This window comes from Gymnoscopelus microlampas (genome assembly GCF_963454915.1).
Source record: "Gymnoscopelus microlampas genome assembly, chromosome: 2".
Taxonomy (NCBI): domain Eukaryota; kingdom Metazoa; phylum Chordata; class Actinopteri; order Myctophiformes; family Myctophidae; genus Gymnoscopelus; species Gymnoscopelus microlampas.
In genome coordinates, this window is record NC_139939.1 from 25,364,935 (window position 1) to 25,386,640 (window position 21,706).

At 43.8% G+C, this 21,706-nt stretch overlaps 1 protein-coding gene across 1 annotated transcript; it reads left to right on the top strand.

Annotated features, from left to right (window-relative positions):
• Positions 1–1,223: 1,223 nt before the first annotated feature.
• klf3 (Kruppel like factor 3 (basic)) lies at positions 1,224–20,759 on the top strand. Its single transcript, XM_084045077.1, has 6 exons — positions 1,224–1,354; positions 12,447–12,504; positions 13,233–13,875; positions 14,390–14,537; positions 17,530–17,696; positions 17,866–20,759. The coding sequence occupies exons 2-6, from the start codon at positions 12,466–12,468 to the stop codon at positions 18,045–18,047; spliced, it is 1,179 nt and encodes a 392-aa protein (XP_083901203.1). The 5' UTR covers positions 1,224–1,354; positions 12,447–12,465; the 3' UTR covers positions 18,048–20,759.
• The last annotated feature ends 947 nt before the right edge of the window (positions 20,760–21,706 follow it).

Consider the following 21,706-nt stretch of genomic DNA (forward strand, 5'->3'; position numbering starts at 1 on the left):
TCACAGAGCAAATAGGTTCAGAGTCTTATAGAACAAACCATGCATGACATGTCAGAGCCGCTCTGCTGTCATAGCTGTGACTTGTTTTAACCAGCCTGCCAGCCTGCTAAAACAACTGACCTCCCCATAAATAAATACACACCGCTATGCTTCACTGCGAAGGTGTGTGTCATCTGGAAACAGAGGTGTGTGTTGTGGTGTTTTACAGTTGTAATGACATACTGTAGTAGTGTATATATGCTGCTTTATGACTGGCTGGGGGGGGGAGAACAGACAACAACACCTGTTAAGATTTGTCTCCTCCAACTTTGACTAACCCCAGCATATTGTGGGGAAAGTCAATCGGCTATTTTCAGCGAAAGCTTTCCCCACAATAACAGAAAACAGAAAATACACTAGTATTGAGCCCTGAGGGACTCCGGTTATCCATATGGGGTTTAAGTGGTTAAAATGGGTTGTGTTTTGTTCTTGTGTCTCTCTTATCCTCAACCTGGGTCTCTGTTTCTCTGTCTGTCTCTCTCCCAATCTCAGTGTGTCTGTGTTGTAGGACTATAGAACCTTTGCTGACAATAATAACATAATAATACAGCTATGTAGTTCTTTCTGGGAAGAGCTTGCTTGTTTGCTGTCAGTCTGTCACACCCAGGCCTTCCTCTTCCTTCTCCAGATGGTGCTCTGCCACACACAGAGACTGCGCGCGCGCGCGCGCGCGCGCACACACACACACACACACACACACACACACACACACACACACACACACACACACACACACACACACACACACACACACACACACACACACACACACACACACACACACACACACACACACACACACACACACACACACACACACACACACACACACACACACACACACACACACACACACACACACACAAAGGCCTGTACTGTCTGTCCCACCCTCGCCTCCTGCGTTGCCGCCCCGGTCCCGCCCAGCGGCCCGACCCATGGACAGACTAGAGATCATGTGACAACAAGCTCACTCACAGATCACTCACAGATCACTCACACACTCACACACACACACATTCACATACACGCACACACACAGTAGTGTCTCAACGACAACAGAGGAGAGAGAGAGAGAGGAAGAGAGGAGTTTCGTAACTTGGGGAAGTTTTGTCGCGATCGATCACACGAACGTCTCGGCTGTGTTTCTGGGTGACGGATGTCAGTGTCACCAGCGATCAGAGCCGTTTGCCTGCGTCACTGTTTCACCCGTAACCGTTGGGACGCGAGTTTTACCCACATACAGCTGCTCTGAACCTGGAGTAGAGGCCACCTGGCTGGCGTGTCACTGTCCTCCACACACCGTACCATCTGGAAAGTAAGTTTGACATTCTGTCAGAGAGTTTGTGTGCTTGTTGTGTGCTTCATGGGGGAAATGATGAGTAGGCTACTGCACTGGTTCCCAAACAGTGGCTTGGGACCCATTTGTGGGTCACGGGTCAATTTGTATGGGTCACGAGTAAATGTCAAAACATAAAAAAAAAAAACCTTTTTTTTTCATGAATGAAAAAAACATCTTATGATTTGTCAAAATAATTTCATGAATAAATGATAATACATTTAAAAAATGTAAGACATTCCATAAATTAGAAAACAAATGTTTAAGAAGTAGCGAAAATCTACAAGATCTACAAGCTCACAACGCGGCGCTAAGCTGGCGTTGTGAGCTTGTAGATCTGCTATTTTAACTAGTTTGGGTACCGGGCGTACGTCTAATTTCTCGTCTCTTTTGGGTCTTGAGATAAAAAGTTTGTGAACCAGTGGTCTACTGTATGTAAACGACTCAACGAGACCATTCGCGTAGTGGAATAGATTCGTGTTCATTTGGGTTTTTGCGGGATATAACATGATGAGATCTACTCTTAGTCATTTAGGCATACAGCCTATTTGCGTTTATTTCATTTTTGTTGTATAAATAGTATTACAATATAGAATTAATATACAGTATAACCTAATATAATGTCATATATAGGCTATATATACACAGTGGCTGTGTTTTCACGGTAGTCTATAGGCTAATTATGATCAAGTTTTTCAACTTTAATTCGACCTACATGCATTAGCCTAAAACAGTTAAGCATAACCAGTCCAGAATGGTTGTTTTAACTAATGTCCAGCTGTGTTTTAAGAACACACTGATTAAAAGGTCAACGTGGACTGTTGTATGCTGTCTATCATACCAATGAGCTGATTGATCACCTGAGTCATCAGTGCTATATATAGCAACCACATCCTACCACTGTAACTGTAGCCTGCTTGACTACTACTGTTACTCCTACCAGACTACCACTGTACTACCTGCAACTACTTCTGTATGCCATTACTACTCTTCTGTGCATCTACTGAACTTACCTGTCCTGTGCTCATATTTTACCTTTGCAGAGGCTATTTTTCGTGCAGGTATTTACTTTGACAAACTGCTCATGCCTGCTTAGGCTATTACATAGGTAGTAACGTTCTTTATAGTCTCTCTTTAAAAATGTTAGAATCTGCTTGGAGTTGGGAATAAGCTACAGCATTGCAGCAAGGAGAATGTGATTGTTTGTGTGCACACAAAATAGGCTTGGTAATGACGTGTGTGTGTGTGTGTGTGTGTGTGTGTGTGTGTGTGTGTGGGTGTGCACACAAACATATTTCATTAATATTAACCTAAATCAGAGTAATTGTTTCTTCTTATATTGCTCCATCCTTTAAAACAAAATCAGCACCTCTTTCTCTCCATATCTCTCTCTCTTGCTCTTTCAGTCTCTCTCTCTCTGTTTCCTGTGCTTTGTTTCAAGGCTGAGGCTTGCGTCACACATTCCACTTGGCACATGAAGCCCTTATCCTGTTTAGAGCCTGGAGAGAGAGAGAGAGAGAGAGAGAGAGAGAGAGAGAGGGAGGAGAATGAAGGGAGGAGAGAGGGACGTGGGGGGTGGAAGGGTGGAACAAGGGTGACCTCTCTCTCACTCTTTTCTATCCCTTGTTCTGTGCCTCTCTCTCTCTCTCTCTCTCTCTCTCTCACACACTCTCTCTCTCTCTCTTTCTTTAGTTTTCTCCTATTATCACAAACACAAACGTACACTACACGCATCCAAACACCCCACCCACCTCTACGCCTCTTTTCCTGAATCAACATGCTGATGTTATCTGGCGGAACAAAATGCACAAGTGTGTGTGTGTGTGTGTGTGTGTGTGTGTGTGTGTGTGTGTGTGTGTGTGTGTGTGTGTGTGTGTGTGTGTGTGTGTGTGTGTGTGTGTGTGTGTGTGTGTGTGTGTGTGTGTGTGTGTGTGTGTGTGTGTGTGTGTGTGTGTGGTGTTTGTGTTTCAACACACACACACACACACACACACACACACACACACACACACACACACTCTGCTCAAAGGGCATGTCCTAGGGAACATTAGGGCTAAACATTAAACTCCTGGATGCTGGATAGTTGGTAATTCTCCATTAGAAGTAAGGACACCATGATCCTCCCAGACAGTCATAAACAAGTTAGTTACACAACCATTGTACACACACACACACACACACACACACACACACACACACACACACACACACACACACACACACACACACACACACACACACACATTTGCAACATGTGTGTGTTACAGCTTTTTAACCACGGAATTGAGCCACTATGTCTGAACAGACCCCCCCCTCCCCCTTCAACACCCCCCTCCATGTTTGAGGTTTGTTGGAGTTTTGTCATATTTTGGTTGAAAACCCGCTGAATTTTCTTCCCCTCTGTCTCTCGTTCTGCTTCGTTCTTTCCATTTCCATTTTGACATAGTTTGGTCAGGGGTTGCTATTTTTCTTTCTCGTTCCTCCTCTTCTTCCACCACCCCTCTTCTGCCCCCCCCCCCCCCCCCCCCCTCTGCCTCTCTCTCTCGCTCTCTCCCCTCTCATTCTTTTGGGGTCGAGGAAGGGAGGGAGAGGGGCTCAGACAGGAAACCACAGGCCCCCTGCAGCAGCACCCCCCCATATGGCCTCTCTCTCCTCCTCTCCCCCTCCCCTCCTCTACACCCCCCCCCAACCCTTCACACAGTGTGGAAATAATAACAGTCAGACTAAACTGTGATGGCTTCCGCTGCGCGCTCTCTCTCTCTCTCTCTCGCTCTCTGTTTCTGGCATCCTCTTTCGTTTTCTCTTCACCTCCGTCTTCAGGTGTCTGGAAAGCCTCAAAACATTCACTGTCCTAGACAACTGTGGTACAAGGTGTGCGAGCATGTGTGTTGTGTGCGTGTGTTCACGATGCACACACTCTTTTGGGTCCATTTTCTATACAGTCCGTTGGCGTGATAGTCGCGCTCTCAGCTTGTGTTTTGAGTATCATGTCTACTTTTAATGTGGAAATGTGCGTGCGTGCGTGCGAGTGTGGTGTTGATAGATCCTGTTTCCTCTCCCCTGTTGACGGCCCCCCTCTGGCTCTCCAGCTAGCCTCATCCCTGAGGACTCCAGGCCGGCAGCCTCACAGTCTGCTGTGGAGGAGCTGAGGGGGGCTGTGGTGCACCGGGGGGCCAGAGGGATGGGAGGAATGAACAAGGGAGCCCAAACTAGAGATTAGGGAGCTATACTGGAGAAATGGAGGGGGGGGGGGGGGGTCGGTCAGAGGGCCCCAAGGAGTGAGCTACAGTATGGGTTGGAAATAGGAAGGGAAGCTAACGTGAGAGCTTGATTGCAAGAGAAGTGATTCTATAGCAGTTGTTCTCAAACCTTTTCATTTCAAGGATCCCCGGTTTAGCATACATTAGGCCCATACCAATAATTTAGCTGGGGACACCCTGGAAGCCCCTCAAGGACCCCTTGGGGGTCCCCAGACCCCAGTTTGAGAACCACTTTGATCTGTAGTGAGCTCAATCCGAAGAGTGTGGAGCTATACAAGGCCAGGGCTAATTCATACGTGTATCATGTGACAAAAACGTTGTACGGCAACATTGTTGTTTGACAAATTTTAAATGAGCCTTAACTGTGTGTGTGTGTGTGTGTGTGTGTGTGGTCAAGGAGGTCAGAGAGGTCAGTGAGATAGAGGAAGCTTGTAGCTTGAGGCCCACATGTCAGCTAATGGAGATCCTTGAGGAACAAGGCAAACAAAGTGCCTTGCAGTTTGAACGAATAAGTGGCGACTTCCACAACTGCTCAATGAAATCCTCATTGTCAAAGGCAATACATTTTGGGATCGCTTGGGACCAATTCTACACTCAGAGCAATACTTTACGAGCGCCGGAGTGTCCTGTAATGCAGCTATGTTTCTCTATTGTCAAACACTGCACGTTTGCATTGTCATTATTTTTAACAAATGGAGGAGCCTAATTACTTGATAAAGACACTAAACATGAGTACTGAAATGAACAAGGATAGAATGGGGCTGAAGTACTGTGGAATTGGACTCGAAGAGTCAGAGAAAAAACAAATGTGGAAAATAGGGGGTAAAATAAGACACAGATAGAATCAGAGGCTGTGGCATAAGGGTCTTGTGTGCGTGTGTGTGTGTGTGTGTGTGTGTGTGTGTGTGTGTGTGTGTGTGTGTGTGTGTGTGTGTGTGTGTGTGTGTGTGTGTGTGTGTGTGTGTGTGTGTGTGTGTGTGTGTGTGTTGGGAGGAGGGGGTTAGGCCTAGTGTTCTTGGACAAAACTGTTGTCTGGAGGTTTCTGGTCTCTCTGGTGATCTCATCATCTCCAGCCTGTTGCCATTAGAGAGAGAGTGTGTGTGTGTGTGTGTGTGTGTGTGTGTGTGTGTGTGTGTGTGTGTGTGTGTGTGTGTGTGTGTGTGTGTGTGTGTGTGTGTGTGTGTGTGTGTGTGTGTGTGTGTGTGTGTGCATACGTGCTCGTGTGTGGGTGTATGTGCTTGTGCATGCGTGCATGTGATAATTTAGACTTTCAGTGATTTAGTGTGTGTATTCTGTTGAGCAAGCAGAAACTTTTTGTGTGTGTGTCTGTGCACGTGTGTGGTTGAGTCAGTAGCCAGGGACTTAAAGCCGCAATATTTTCCCCTTCAGACATGATGTTTTATATCATTCATGCTTGGCTCTTTTCACATAGAAAGAGAGAGAGAGAGGGAGAAAGAGAAATGGAGAGAGAGAGAGAGATTGAGACCAAGACAGATGTCATAATGCATGTTCTATTGCAGTGGTTCCCAAACCTTTTAGCTCAAGACCCAAAAGAGAAATTAGATGTTTGCCAGCAGATCTACAAACTTCTTAAACGTTTCTTTTATGTATTTATAGAAATTATTTAATTTATGAAATACTTTTGAAAACATTTGGAATTGATTTTAATTGATGAAAGGTTTTTGAAATCTTTTTTAATGTATCCCCTTTTTTTTCAACGAACAAAATGGGATATTTACTTGCGACCCATAAAGATTGGTCCGCGACCCAAACATGGGTCCCGACCCATTGTTTGGGAAACGGTGTTCTATTGAAACGGTGTTCTATTGCTACATACAGTAGCAATAGAGAAATAATATTTCTTAGAAAATAAATGTCATGGTATGTTTTATTTAAAACTTGAAAAATGAGTTTTTCCTTGTGATGAATAGCAACTTAAAGTATATTGATCCAAACTGGAACATGATTGATCATTACAAATAAACATGCTCTGAAAATGCCCTCGGCCAACCCATCTGACCACTTAACACGGCAGCCCGAACGACTGCCACCAGAGTGGTCAGATGGGTGGGCCGCGAACGCATTTTCAAGTGGGCCCTGATCCAGAAAAGGTGGAGAGAAGCACTGTGATACAGAGATGCAGGAAACCAGAGGGAGATAAGGAAAGATGGAGCCAGAGACTATGGGTGGAGAGAGATGTAGTAAGTGTTTGCCGAGTGGGTTGGGGGTGGAGTACACAGTAGTTCCACTGACCCAGAGAGACAATATTTGCAGACCACACTTGACACACGCAAACACACACCCACATTATGTGCACGGCAGAGCAAATATTCCCCTAGAGTTTATGACTCAGGTATAGCTTCATATTTACCAAATAGGAGCAGTGAGGAGGCAGTTCCTTCGTGTGTGTGTGTGTGTGTGTGTGTGTGTGTGTGTGTGTGTGTGTGTGTGTGTGTGTGTGTGTGTGTGTGTGTGTGTGTGTGTGTGTGTGTGTGTGTGTGTGTGTGTGTGTGTGTGTGTGTGTGTGTGTGTGTGTGTGCGCGCGCGCGTGCGCATTAGTTCTCTTATGTCTTATAGGAACACTACCTGCTCTGAATAGCCCAAAATTATAAAGTGCTGATTTTGAAACAGCTCAGATAGCTTCAAGTACAGTATGTGCCTCATGTCAAAGTGTGTATGGATCAAAAAATCTAATCATGTGGATCTCGGGATCCACGGCGTGGGAATAGCATAGCTCCATTGTGGAGCTTGGACCTCATGTAGCCAGCCTGTGTCATCAGCCATCTATGACGTCAATCGTCTCTGACATTTTATCTATGACGTTGTGTGACTCCAATTTGGGCAAGGTTTCAGCCCGATCAGAGCCCCATTGACTTCCATTCTAAAGATTTAAGTTATATATATTTCAAAAAGTATAACACGTGATTTCTTTTGAGGAGGTACTGTACTTCACTGGCAGTGTGCACAAGACATTTGGTGCTGATCCGTCCAGCAGTTTGGGATATTAGCCCAGGAGTCAGGACACACTCACAGACAGACAGACAGGCAGAGCCACACCATAAGTAAAGTTTCTGTGTTATGTCTTATTTTTGCCCAGTGCTAAAATGGATGTGCTTAAAACTTTTGTGAACTAGAAAAGTCTGTCTAGAGCTCTACTCACATAGCCCTGGATGATCAACACATCTGACCTACAATGTGGCAGGAGACTACAGAAGAGTGTGCAAAAGTCATAATTTGCTGAGTTTATCTAACTGTGACTGTCAGGGTATTGTTAGTGTTAGTAAAACCCAAATCCACAGTTTTGGTACTCCCAGTAAGGCAAAACAAACAGTTATTTATTTTAAATACTAGTTCACCCACGTCTGCTTCTTCACCCCAGATTCAGCCTAGTGGACCAGATCTAACACGCTTGTGGCTTTCTACTAGGCACAGCACAATTATTTTCAACTGAGTGAGTTCATCTTACCTGTAATGTCAAAGATGACAGATGGAATCCATGAGAAGAAGCACAGTGAGTTCTTTCGTGGAATAGGAGGTACCGGACTCAGTACAAGCCTGAGTGCTCAGGGCCCAGTATGCAAATATTGGGCGGTTTTATCACCAGAGGCATTTTTACACAGAGATTCCGGACTAATATCTACGCAGTGATATTAGTCTGGCCATGCCAGGCTACCATCTTGATGCCTGCTAAACGTTGTTGTCATTGAGTGTGCGGATGCGCTGTTTTTTCATTTTTTCACATCAGAGAGTGTATCTACAAATGAATTACATTTTGTACACTCTCAGAGTTACAAATGGATAGATTAACACTGATGATTGTACTGTGTATGGTGTGTGTTGGGTGGAGCTGGGGAATCGGGTTAGATTATCAGCTGATAGTAATCTGGTAGCTGTCAGTCACTCCACTTTCAAAGTGATTTTCAGCTTCAAAAGTCACCTGGGGCCACTGCAGTACCAGACCAGCTTAATTTATGGCATATGACGACATATGAGGACATATAATTAGAGTGAGAGTTATGTACATACCTTCATGTACATCTATCTACACACCCAAACATAAATCTCAAGGGCAAGGCCCAGCCCAAGAACGACATGATTACTTGCAATTAATTGAGTGAAAGGTGTCAAGTCCATAAATGTATCTGTCAAACAAATAATGATGGTGGAGTGTGATGAGTTTCTGTTGCTTGGTATGTTTGGCACGTGTTTTATGGTTGAATTGAGGAGAGCCGACTGTGCACTGAGTATACGGAAGACGGCTATTTTGCTTTCATGTCTCAAGACCCTTTTATTCAGAGTCTGATGGCATTTGCTTTATTTATCAGTTTTTAATGCAACCAAAATAAATCAGGACTTGAACTGGGTGCGATACATTTTTTTAAACGCACCGCTGGAGCCACTTGTCGGACATCAATTTCAGAGTTGGTGTGCAAGAGTTCGTTGAGAAGCATGTGTTCGTTTTAGATTTTCATTGCACGTTTTGTCTGTGCAACAAAATCTGACTCTGTCTAAGGGACTTTACTTAGGAGGTTGGAAACCTCCAACCCTTATAAGTATGTTGTAAGAGCAAAATTGGAGACTGTGTGAATATGATCAAATGCTTCACCCTCAAGGGGACATCCACCCTTTTCTAAGCTAAGCACCCTGTAGGGCAGAAGTTAGATAGATAGATAGACCTTTATTGATACTGTGGGGGAAATTCAGTCACCAGAGACAGAACAGCAGTTAAGTTACAGATACAGAGTAAAATAAAGTACTGTAAGATACAGCAGATACAAGAACATAATAAAAAGCACCATCAATAATGAAGGGACACTATACAGTATTATACTATATCTACAATAGCCTACACTATACAGAACAACAAGCACAAAGTCACTGTATCATCATAGTAAACGGCCCAAAAAACACAATTAAATACATAGATACATGCACTGCAGAACATATGATTTTATGTCAGGTGTATTACTGTATGTATATTCAGTTGAACATTATGTGTCTGACAAGTACTCAACCCTAGAATTAATTACTTCTAATCGGCGACTCACAAAATAAATCCTCCATATATTTATTTAACCACTTAAGCTCTATTTGACGTAGACAACAAATAGATTGTGATGCGTTGTGAGCTTGTAGATTGGCAATCTTTGCTATGTTTTAAAATAGTTTGTCCCAAGTTTGATTATTTTCTAACAATCATTCGAATTGATTAGTTTAGTTCGATTAACTATTGCAGCCCTAGTTCTGATTCTGTAGAAGTAAGACCTACATAGTTGGACAGGATGGCGTAATATCAAGATTCTAGACATAATCTCCTAATTTATCACTTCATGGTCTGTCTATTCATACCCTGCCTAATACACTGTAAAGAAAGTGTTAACCTAAAACCCTGAGAGTAAAAATGGACCCATAACGGACGGGTGCTAATCAAAACGTTAGATTGACACTCAGAATGTTACTGTGTACCTAGCCTATATTGTTACGTCTAAGTATGTTTACCCCAGAATAGAAGAAAAGCTTGACCTCAAGTTGAACTATAATACTGAATAACAATACAAAGCCAGATTAGCACACGTAACCTTAAATACACACGTATACAGTATGTACACGCACACACATGCACCTCACTGCGGTCCCTTTTGTTTTATTGGAGCCAAGCATAGGGTGAGGCGTTGTCACAGCCACGCCCTACTGCTGATCATGAAACCACTGCCATCCTGCTTTCCTATTGGCCCCCGGAACCCCATCTGATGTGTGTGTGTGTGTGTTTGTGTGTGTGTGCGCGAGTGTATGCGTGCGTGCGTGTTGGGTGTGTCTGCCTGTGTTCTCGTCCATTTGTTAATAATTAAAGGCTAACCTGTCTGACTGTGGACCTTAACCAGGTCACACACAAACTACCGTATGTATTATGTACTGTAGTGTATATGTATGTATAGTATATGTGTGTGTCTATATACACACTCACACACACATAATTCCGATCAGTAAGTAAGTACTGTACGGGATTGTGACATACTGTACAAACATACACACATACTATACTGACACGTACGGTAGGTAACGTTAGGCCTTAGGGTTGATTCTTTCAATGTTCATGTTGAGTTTCATGCATCAGTGATAGACCCAGACAGGCAGAGAGGCACTGTAATACATGTGCTCATTGCACACACACACACACACACACACACACACACACACACACACACACACACACACACACACACACACACACACACACACACACACACACACACACACACACACACACACACACACACACACACACACACACACACACTTATACTACATGCAAACACACAGTCAACATAAGCACACCTGGATCTTTGAAAGCTTTGAAACCTCATCCTTTTTCTTTTCTTTTTTCCGGCTCCAAACACCGTGTAATTGACAGTGCCTCAGGTGATAGAGCTGGTGGTGGTCGTGGCAGCGTATGTGCGTGACTGTGCATGTATGTGCGTGCATGTGCGTTCATGCCTATGTTTTTCCACATGCATGCTCGCCGGGCGGTCAGGCACACGCTACAGTTAATGCGTCTGTGTGAGATTTCTCCGCTCCTGGAGTGAAAATGAAGTTAGCCTGGTTCATCGCGGGAGCTAAACAAAAAAGTCTCCATGAATTCAAGGCTTCGTGCACAGTAAAATCCTCAGTCTTAATTTATCAATTTGTAACTCCAAGGGTGTAGAAAATGATGTACTCTCTGAGTTAAATGAACACTGAGGATTTTACTGTGGTGTGGGTTCTATTATGAGCTTGTGAATCCACTTGCCATGGACCTCGCTGTACGAGCATCTTGTGTGGCTTTTCGGACTCTGTCCATGTTGTCATGTCTTTGAAATATCCTGAGATAGCCTGCTGAAAGGGTTAAACGACACATAATCGTGAGGATGAAAGACTTGACAGTGTGAGAAAGACATTATCTCCACAAGACGCGTGGAGGAGGGAATGAGAGAGTGCAGAAGGAGGAGCGGATGCATAACAGAACATATGTATGTAAATTGTCTGAAGTTATTTATTGGGATGTACATACAGTACACACAATATATACTGTACTGTAGTGTACTGTGTGTACACACACACACGCGCACGCACGCACGCACGCACGCACGCACGCACGCACGCACGCACGCACGCACGCACGCACGCACACACACACACACACACACACACACACACACACACACACACACACACTCCCTCCTGTCTCCTACTACAGTATACTTAACTTCAAAACCCACCTCCAGTTATGGTAGTTAACCTTTCATCACTTCCCTGTCGCTTCTTTCTTCTTTTTTGTAAAAGAGGCCTAGATTCCAATCGGGTGTCATCACAAAAGTGTCTCTTTGTCTTGTCTACCTACCTGTCTGTCTTTTCTTTCTGCCTGTGGGTGTTTGCATGCGTCGCATTGCAAAATTCAGCAGAGAGTGGCGCAATTCATCTCCTTTTCTGTATGTGTAGATTAGAATTGGCAGTAGTTGCCAGAATAGCAAAATTTGCTTAAAAACAGTGACAACTTTAGTCCACAACAGTGACCAGCCCTAAGGCTAATTATACATCTGTGTATGACAGCGCAACACTCTCCAAAAGCAAAAATAACAGATTTTCAACTGTGATATACGGAGAGCGGCATGATCTTACTGTAAGACGAAGCATAAATGAAGGCTTTAGTCCACACTCCCAGTAATTAACCTAGTGACTGTGTGGATGTGTTTAAAGATAATGCTGGGTACGCTATTAATAATGGTTATGTTGTGGAACGTACTGATGATTGTTTGTCTTCTTGTTTTCTGCAGGAGTTTGGCCTCTGCAGCCATGCTGATGTATGACTACGCACTGAAGACAGAAATGGAGGTACGAGTGCGTGCACAACGTGCTTTTGTGTGCTCCTCTTGTCACCAAGGGAGCACACAAGACACAAGGTTAATTTAACCTCCTTTCAACCTGGCGTCCTTATTTGGGGCATGTCAGTATGGGTGAAAATAGCAGATCTACAGGCTCCCAATGTGCCACGATGTGATGCTTTGTGAGCCTGTAGACCGGCTATTGTTGGTCTTTGTCATGAAATGAAGTATAAAGGACTTAAGTGCTTAACTGAGGGTGTAAAAACAGACCCAAATTGACTCTTAGGTGTGCATTTGGTACAATGTCATACAATGTACAACAAGCCCAAGCATGTTTCTTACCACCATACAGTAAACCTGACCCGCATAATCTTACACACACACACACACACACACACACACACACACACACACACACACACACACACACACACACACACACACACCATGAGTCTAGACAGGCTGGTTCCCACATTCCAGCTCTTCCTGGACAAACAGGCTTCTGTACACCGGACATTTGCATACAATGGATACACGCTGCCAGCCAGTAGGCTAATGAACACACACATGCTCATAGACATAACTGTTGGACAATCATAAACAGAAATGTTTTGGCTGCCTCTGGTCGTCAAAACATCTTTCTATTTAAAAAAAAAATTCAATGTGAAATAGAAATGTGAAAGTTTCCTCTCTCTCCCTGTCTCTCTGTGTGTGTCTCTCTCTCTCTTTCTCCTTCAGTCACTATACCCATCGTTAGTGAAGACCCCGGAGACCTATGGAGTGATCTACTCCCACCTGGCCGGCACAGCCCATCTCTACCACCCCACGCACACACAAGCGTACACGGCGGCCATCAGGCACACGCACTCGCAAGCACACGGCGGTAGCCCCGCGACGCACGGCCAGATGGAGCCCGTGGACCTGTCGCTCAGCAAGCGCTCTTCCTCCTCGGCGTCGTCTGTCTCGTCCCCGCCTTGCTCCTCCGCCTCCTCCCCTGACTCCTACTCCTCTTCTTCGCGGAGCTCCCCACCTTCGCCATACAGCCCCAGAGGCCGCGAGTCCCCGGCGCGCCGCAGCCCCCCGCAGCTCCAGCACCAGCATCCTCATCCTCAGCACTCTCCTCCCATCACGCTCCACCCGGCCTCCTCCGGGATGTACCCCACCATGCTGATAGGCTCGGGCTCCCGGGTCATCCAGGGGTCCGGGGTCATGCTGTCTCCGGTCGTGCTGCAGTCCCTCCCCGTCCTCTACCCCTCGCCGCTCCACCTGCATCAGCCCATCATGCTCAGCCCCAGCATCGCCACCGGTGATGACGACCATCACCATCATCATCATCATCATCATCACCACCAGAGGCAGGGAGGCCGGGAGCACAAGACAGGTATAAGAGAGGTCATTCTGCAGCGCTTTCGCTCTCTAAAATCCTCAGTGTTCATTTGTACATTTTTACACCTTCAGAGAGGGTTTAAATTAAACACTAAGGATTTTACTACATAAGACAGGGGTAGGTGTCGTTTTCAGGCGCATGGTCACTTGGTCACCACTGCTTTTATGTCTACTTGTCAAGGCTATTATAGGCTGATAATTGGAATAATACAACAACATAATAAGTCAATAATTTAATAATAAAACCTAACAAAGTATGAGTCAATAATTTAACATTAATTTTAAAGGTAAGATAAATTCTGACTAACTGAGGAGAAAATATTTATGCCAGTTAAACAATAATGGTTAATAAGGGTTATTTATGATCAACTCAATTGATCACCTCAATAGCCCAATCTGATCACCTAGGTAGATGTAAAAGAGGTGGTTTCCCACCCCTGATGTAAGCATACACTCATGGCGTAATGTAGTCAGGCCTTGACCTATCTTTTTGTGTCTGATCTGCCCAGCACTCTGTATGAAGGCCATGGAAGATGACGCCCCTGAACTTCAGAAGCCAATCAAAACAGAGCCTCGCCCTGAGCACTCTCATGACTCCTACAACAGCCATGAGATGACATCACACCCGGTCATCAGTATACCACGTACCTATAGCGAGTGAGTCAACACACACACACACACACACACACACACACACACACACACACACACACACACACACACACACACACACACACACGACGCACACTTTCGCTCTTATGGTTTGGTTTAATATTGGTTCTTGCGACAGCTCATACATCCAGTTGAAGTTCTAATACATGGGGCTAAAACGGGTCTTATTTTAATTAGTATGAACACGAACTGGGTCAGGAGAGATATGGCTAAGTGCTATCATTTAATTTGAGTTCCCATTCTTCATCTTTTTCTAGCACGGTAGACCATTTTCTTGTACTGTTACGCTACGGTAGCTAGTGCATCACCTGGCCTGTGTTAAGGTGATGCTTTCTGTCACAGTGTTTGAAGGAATGCAGGGGAGGTGAGGTTAGTTTAGAATAATTTAACAACACAGAGGGCTATAGAGAATAGCTGTCACAAAAATAACACACAGACTTGAAATACCAACATAGACCCATTCCCAGACACAGACATGCATACCTACAGGTCTATGTGCACACCCATTACTGCTATTCTTCTGTTCGCATACAGTAAACTGTACAATTGTAACAAAATGCACTCGCAAACATTTGTAAACTCTAAATAAATGTTAGGTATTATTTGAGATTTTATTTATCTATATAAGATTTGTTTTGTATTTAAGATCTTAAGGCTGAGACATAACAAAATCCTGAGCCTTGATTTCATTCTCACTTCTGAGAATGTAGAAATGAACCCATGTGACGGGTGCAGTATTGGCCTGTCTGACAACTTCACCGCAGCCTACGCTTCCTCCTTCTTCCACCTCCACTTCCTGCCGGTTCGGCACTTCCTGCCTGTTTCATTGTCCTGACTTCACCCCCCCCCCCCTCCCCCATCCTTCTAATTCTTCCTCCTCCTCATCACTTCCTCTTCCTCTTCCTACTCAGCTCCTCTTCATCTTCCTCTTACCCTGTTCTTTCATGTTGTTCTCTATAATGCCTAATGTATGCTCCATCGTACGACGGTGTCATGCGCTGAACATACCCAATCTACAAGCCCACGACACAATGCGAATTCTCCACGCTATTGGCTTGCACATCAGGTATAGAGACGCGACACCGCCGTACGACGAAGTGCGTGTCCGGCTTCAAGTTGCTTTCCTAGAAAGAGTAATTAAGTTATAATTAAGGGGAGACGGTTATGATGGAATGTTGCCAGTTGGTTCTTGTTTTTCTGTGTGTGTATGTGTGTGTGGTTGAGTGGGGGGTTGGGTTGGGGTCAGGGTCATGTGTTGTTTGTGTGTGAGTGGAAGGACTTCCTTATATGGGTTTGCATTCGTGTGTACTTGTATAGCTATCTTTATGAGAACCAAATGTCCTCAGAAGGATAGAACAATGAGGGAAATTGTGGAAAGTGAGGACAAGCTCACTTTTCAAGAGGCTGTTTTAGAGTTCAGACTTTAGGTCTGCACACACCGGGAGTGTTTATTTCTTATTTTATTTCATTCCCATTCATTTAAACAGCTGTTTGTGTGAAGAGTACATCCACACAGAGTGGTTAGAGTTTAGGAAATGAATGCAATCAATGGAAATCAGTTACATTTACATGTGCACACCACCATCAAAAGGATAGAACGCAAGAAAGCTGAAAGCATATTTCCATTGTGGTCGCTTATAACATGTGAGATGTGTATGAAGAGTGAAAATGAATATGTGTCGTAGGGCAGTGGTTCTCAACCTTTTCAAGCCGTGACCCCTCCAAAATAATCATACTTGAACTGGGGACCCCCCACCCTGATAAGCACTTTGAATGTAGGAGTTGAGGCATTACACTTTTGACTTGGTACCACAGACAAATATTGTGAAAATAGCAGATCTACAAGCTCATTGTAGATCGGCTATTTTCACAGATTTTGTCTCTTTCTTATATTATTTGACCATTTGGCCAATGTTTGACCAGTTTTTATTGTATAGTATGTTGATTACTTTTGATGAAGTAATGTTTGTTTTTTTTAGGTATTAAAAAAGTCTTAAAAGTCACTGTCATCCGTCACCCCCCCCCTCCCAAATCATGTGGGGACCCCCCTGGGGTTCCCGACCCACAGGTTGAGAACCACTGTAGGGTACAGAAAACGTGTACATAGGTGGAGCCTACTCTGTTCTCCCTCCTGGGGTTGTCAGGGGGGTTTCGGGCCTGTTGTGTTACCGGCCCATGTTGTCACTGTGCCAGATAACTGGATCTTTAACAGGAAGTGGGCGTGTCTTTGGCTGTCACAATTCCGCCTCTCAAAACACAGCCACACATCAACAATGTAAATATGAGTGCATTGAGAAATGGGTCAGGTTGTAATGTATGTAATGTACGTAATGATGGGTTCCGGTAATGGTGTGTGTGTGTGTGTGTGTGTGTGTGTGTGTGTGTGTGTGTGTGTGTGTGTGTGTGTGTGTGTGTGTGTGTGTGTGTGTGTGTGTGTGTGTGTGTGTGTGTGTGTGTGTGTGTGTGTGTGTGTGTGTGTGTGTGTGTGTGTGTGTGTAGGTCTCTGATATTCTCTCTCTTCTTCCTGGAGGGTTCTGCACATTCCTTTTTACACAGAACTGTACTGTGTGAAGGATTCATATTTCAACACTTAACGTTTGCTTTCAACTGCCACTGACACACACACACACACACACACACACACACACACACACACACGCACACGTGCAGGGCTTCGTTGTTTTCCTACAGCAATGTCCTTTGGATGTGCAATTCCACTATTCTATTTTATTAGATTATTACAAGCTTGACCCAGGGTTGTCGGGGTTATTGCGCTGACAAGAAGCGCTTCGATCAGCATGTTCAGGTTTCGGTACCCAGCATTGGCCAGGTTATTGTGTGGGTGAAATAGGCTCTCTTGATGGTTTTGATCAACACACTAGAATTACACACCAGCACCCCCTGCTGTTCCAAGACAGCACCAGAATAGAAAGCCATAATCTAACCTCTCCCTCTCTCTCTCTCTCCGCCTCCCCAGGGGTAACAACCCATCAGTAATAGTCCACTCTGGCAGTAAGCACCCGCTCCCAGTCGACTCTCCAGATTCACTGAAGAAGAGGCGAATTCACCGCTGTGATTTTGGAGGCTGTAATAAAGTGTACACTAAAAGCTCCCACCTCAAAGCACACCGCAGGACACACACAGGTGAGATGTTTGACATACTGTATAGTAATAAAAAGCCCTGCACTTTTCTTTTGAAGTCTATTGAAAGAAAAAGCTTTTATGGACCAGTATTTTTTTTTACAGCTTTACTAATCTTCTATTCTTCTCCCTTGCTTATCTGCTGTGTCTTCTGCTTATTGTCCTTCTCAAGGTGAGAAGCCGTACAAGTGCATGTGGGAAGGCTGCACGTGGAAGTTTGCCCGATCGGACGAACTGACGAGACACTTCCGCAAACACACAGGGGTCAAACCGTTCCAGTGTCCCGACTGTGAACGCAGCTTCTCCCGTTCCGACCACCTGGCTCTGCACAAGAAACGCCACCTCTTGGTGTAAAAACATCGGAACGCGACGTGACTTTAGCACAGCTCATGCCAGTTGTTGTGGTGGTGGACTGCACCACGTTTTTCTTGAGGAGTTTAGGAGCTGACTTTGACCATGGGACGGGCGCGGAGTGAAATGAGGAGTTCCTCAGGGTGCAGGTTCAAGCCCTTTTCACCTCTTCAAGAGCTGGTGTCAGCCTTCCTTCCAGCCACCTAACCCGCCATCCATCCATTCCTCCATCCACCTGCTGAAGCATCCTCTCCTTCCTCTTCTGTAATCATGTAGTAGTTACCTGTTTAGTTCCCTGAGTACATTTAGTAGAAGACCCTTCTAACATTATGGACAGGATGGAGGCGCAAACTCTGACCTCTTGACGCAAAGAAGAGCCCAGACAAGTTTTAGAAGAGAGGCTGCAGGATCTCAGCTGGTCTGAGAGCAGCACCCTCTTCAGGCCAGAGAACCAAACTGCATCAATGTCCCATTTTACATGAAAAACACACACGCACACGCACACACACACACACACACACACACACACACACACACACACACACACACACACACACACACACACACACACACACACACACACACACACACACACACACACACACACACACACTCACACACACACACAGCATTCTCAAGCTTCACAAATAAGCTCTTATTTTTCTTCAAGCAGATGAACTCGCTCAAAATAATATTTTATACGTAAATATAGTACATTAAACACACACACACACACACACACACACACACACACACACACACACACACACACACACACACACACACACACACACACACACACACACACACACACACACATACACACTTTTTTATCTGTCAGCTAAACCAGTATAATGTGAAATGTCTATGTTTTCCTGAGCAGGAACATTTTTTAGAATGTATATGTCATATAATACCTACTGTATACATTGTGTCATACACAAACGTCACCAGTACTTTTCCTGTATTGCTAGTATATAGTACCGCACAGCTCATCTGCCTCTACCAGCTTATTACAGTACCATGAAGTAAGTCATCAGACATACCCTTTCAAGCTTGTACGCATAGACTGTATACACACTTTTGAGCTCTCTCCATCTCTTTCTCTTTCTCTCATGTACATGTACATGCGCGTGCACGCACACACACACCTACACACACACACCTACACAATCAACACAAAACAGGCACTTAACAAAAGCAGCTCAGTCGTAGTCTTCTGGGTTTTTGTTAGTTGGGTTGAAAGTGGATTTGGGATCTCTTCCATTCACAGAGTGAAGTGTTCTTATCGTTGCATTGAGAAATGTGAAATCTAAGTTGATACGCAGGGGCATTATATTGTACAGTAAGGAAAGCGACCAGTCGGTTGGTTTAAGGGTAAAAGCAAAGAAATGTATGTCTTACCATTGTCTTGTGTCAAGTGTATGTATGTATCTATGATATATCTTTGTTTTGGATTTTTTGATGTGGCACAGTGGTATTCTTTTTCTATCTTATGACACTTTTTATAAAGGGGGGGTGCAAGGTGCAAAGCAGGGAAAGTTGCTCTTGATTCTTTTATTTTTGGGGTCACCAGAAGGTGCAGGGTTTTATTCCAAACCACTATTCAGTACGTCCATTTTGGAATGCAAAGCAATTCCCTGCTTCATTAGCCTAGTTTCAAATGTTTTGTATGTCATTAACATACATCTCAAGGTAGGTAGGAAAAAGTGTTTTTGTTTTGATGTGGGCAAATTGATAAATTATTACAAAAAATAGCAAGAGAAAGTGGCAATGTTTTGCAGCAAAAAAAAAATTCAACTTCTGTTGAACAAAACAAAACTTTGTACACAAGAGCTTTGTACGTATGTCTTCAGGAGAATGTGCACTTTATAAAACAAAATACATTCCCAAAGCCAAACATTTATTATTAGTCACATAAATTTAGCTTTATTGATGGTTTGATTTATCAGCTTGATTTGAAATATTCACCAGGGTAATTCTTAGTATTGTGTCATTCTCTGACATTTTTATTCCAGGAGAGGGAGAGACCCATGTTTCATGCCTCACATCCACCTCTCTCTCTCTCTCTCTCTCTCTCTCTCTCTCTCTCTCTCTCTCTCTCTCTCTCTCTGTCTCTGTCTCTGTCTCTGTCTCTGTCTCTGTCTCTGTCTCTGTCTCTGTCTCTGTCTCTGTCTCTGTCTCTGTCTCTGTCTCTGTCTCTGTCTCTGTCTCTGTCTCTCTCTCTCTCTCTCTCTCTCTCTCTGTCTCTCTGTCTCTCTCAGTCTCTCTCATACACACACACACACACACACACACACACACACACACACACACACACACACACACACACACACACACTCTGAATGTAGCATCTCAACTGATCTATATCCTCTCCTGGTCATTCTTTACAGTTTAGTGTGTAAGTTTGTCCTTTTGTATCTCCCTAAATTCTATAAGTTGTAATATATTTTGTAAGTGATTATTAGACTGAAAGGGCAATTAAAGGTTTTTTATTAAGCATGGTTTTGATGTACTATCATAACAATGGATATTATACATTTCTATAAAGTTGTGACTATATGAAACCCCTATCTCTCTTAATCTAGTTGGCAATTCAAAGGGAACATATTAAACTGTGAACATATATACTGTACAGATTTATTTGCAGTTTTGCATATCATTTTATCATTTAAGATATTCATACATTTAATAAAAGTGACAATATTTGCAGAACTTTAACGCATTCCAACTTTGATTTGTTTGTGTGTGTGTGTGTGTGTGTGTGTGTGTGTGTGTGTGTGTGTGTGTGTGTGTGTGTGTGTGTGTGTGTGTGTGTGTGCGTGCGCGCACGTGATTAAAAGAACTGCATAAACAGTTCATACATGTACAACAAATTCCAGGCAAACTTGAAGCAGGGTTCATATTCTGCATTATGTCCTTACTTTTTTCTGACACTCATTAATGCTTTTAAAACATGGCTAGGAATGATGTATAGCGGTAGATTAACTAATTAATTAATAACTTGAAAAATAGAATAAAGCTATTAAGAGCCTTATTTGTTGCGCCAACGGGCGTAAAACAGTTTTGACTGTGATCGCTTTACATTGTTGTTGGGCTGTATTTATTTTTTCACATTTATTGTCTACCTATAAATAGGTGTGTCACTTCAAAAGATCATTTATATCTTTTGAAGTGAGGTAAGACAGGATTAATCAGGAACAGTACTCCGAGGAGCACATTTTCTAGTTTTGTATTAAAATCATATTGGGACAGATAATATACTTATTGTACGAAAATAAATGCACGATTATAAAGTACTGGAAATGTGCCTACTTGTTTTTCTGACCATGTGTGTAAAACAATCAGTAAGGCAATATCAGCAGCCATAGCATCCAAGTAGGATTTTGTCACTACAAAAGTAAAAATCACACCCAGTGTGAAGTGGGCGGTGTGGTCATCACAGTGATGGAAGCTCACTTAAAAAAACAGTGTTTTTTTTTAAAGTGCATAGTCCTATTTATAGGTAGATTCATTTCATCATGTGTCTCGCTAGCCAATCACAGTGCTGAATAGAGTCAGCCAAGAGAGTCAGCCAATCACAATACAGCTAGGGGTGTACTAGGGGTGTACTAATGTATGAGCCAATCACAGTACAGCAAAGGGTGTACTAATGAGGTGTC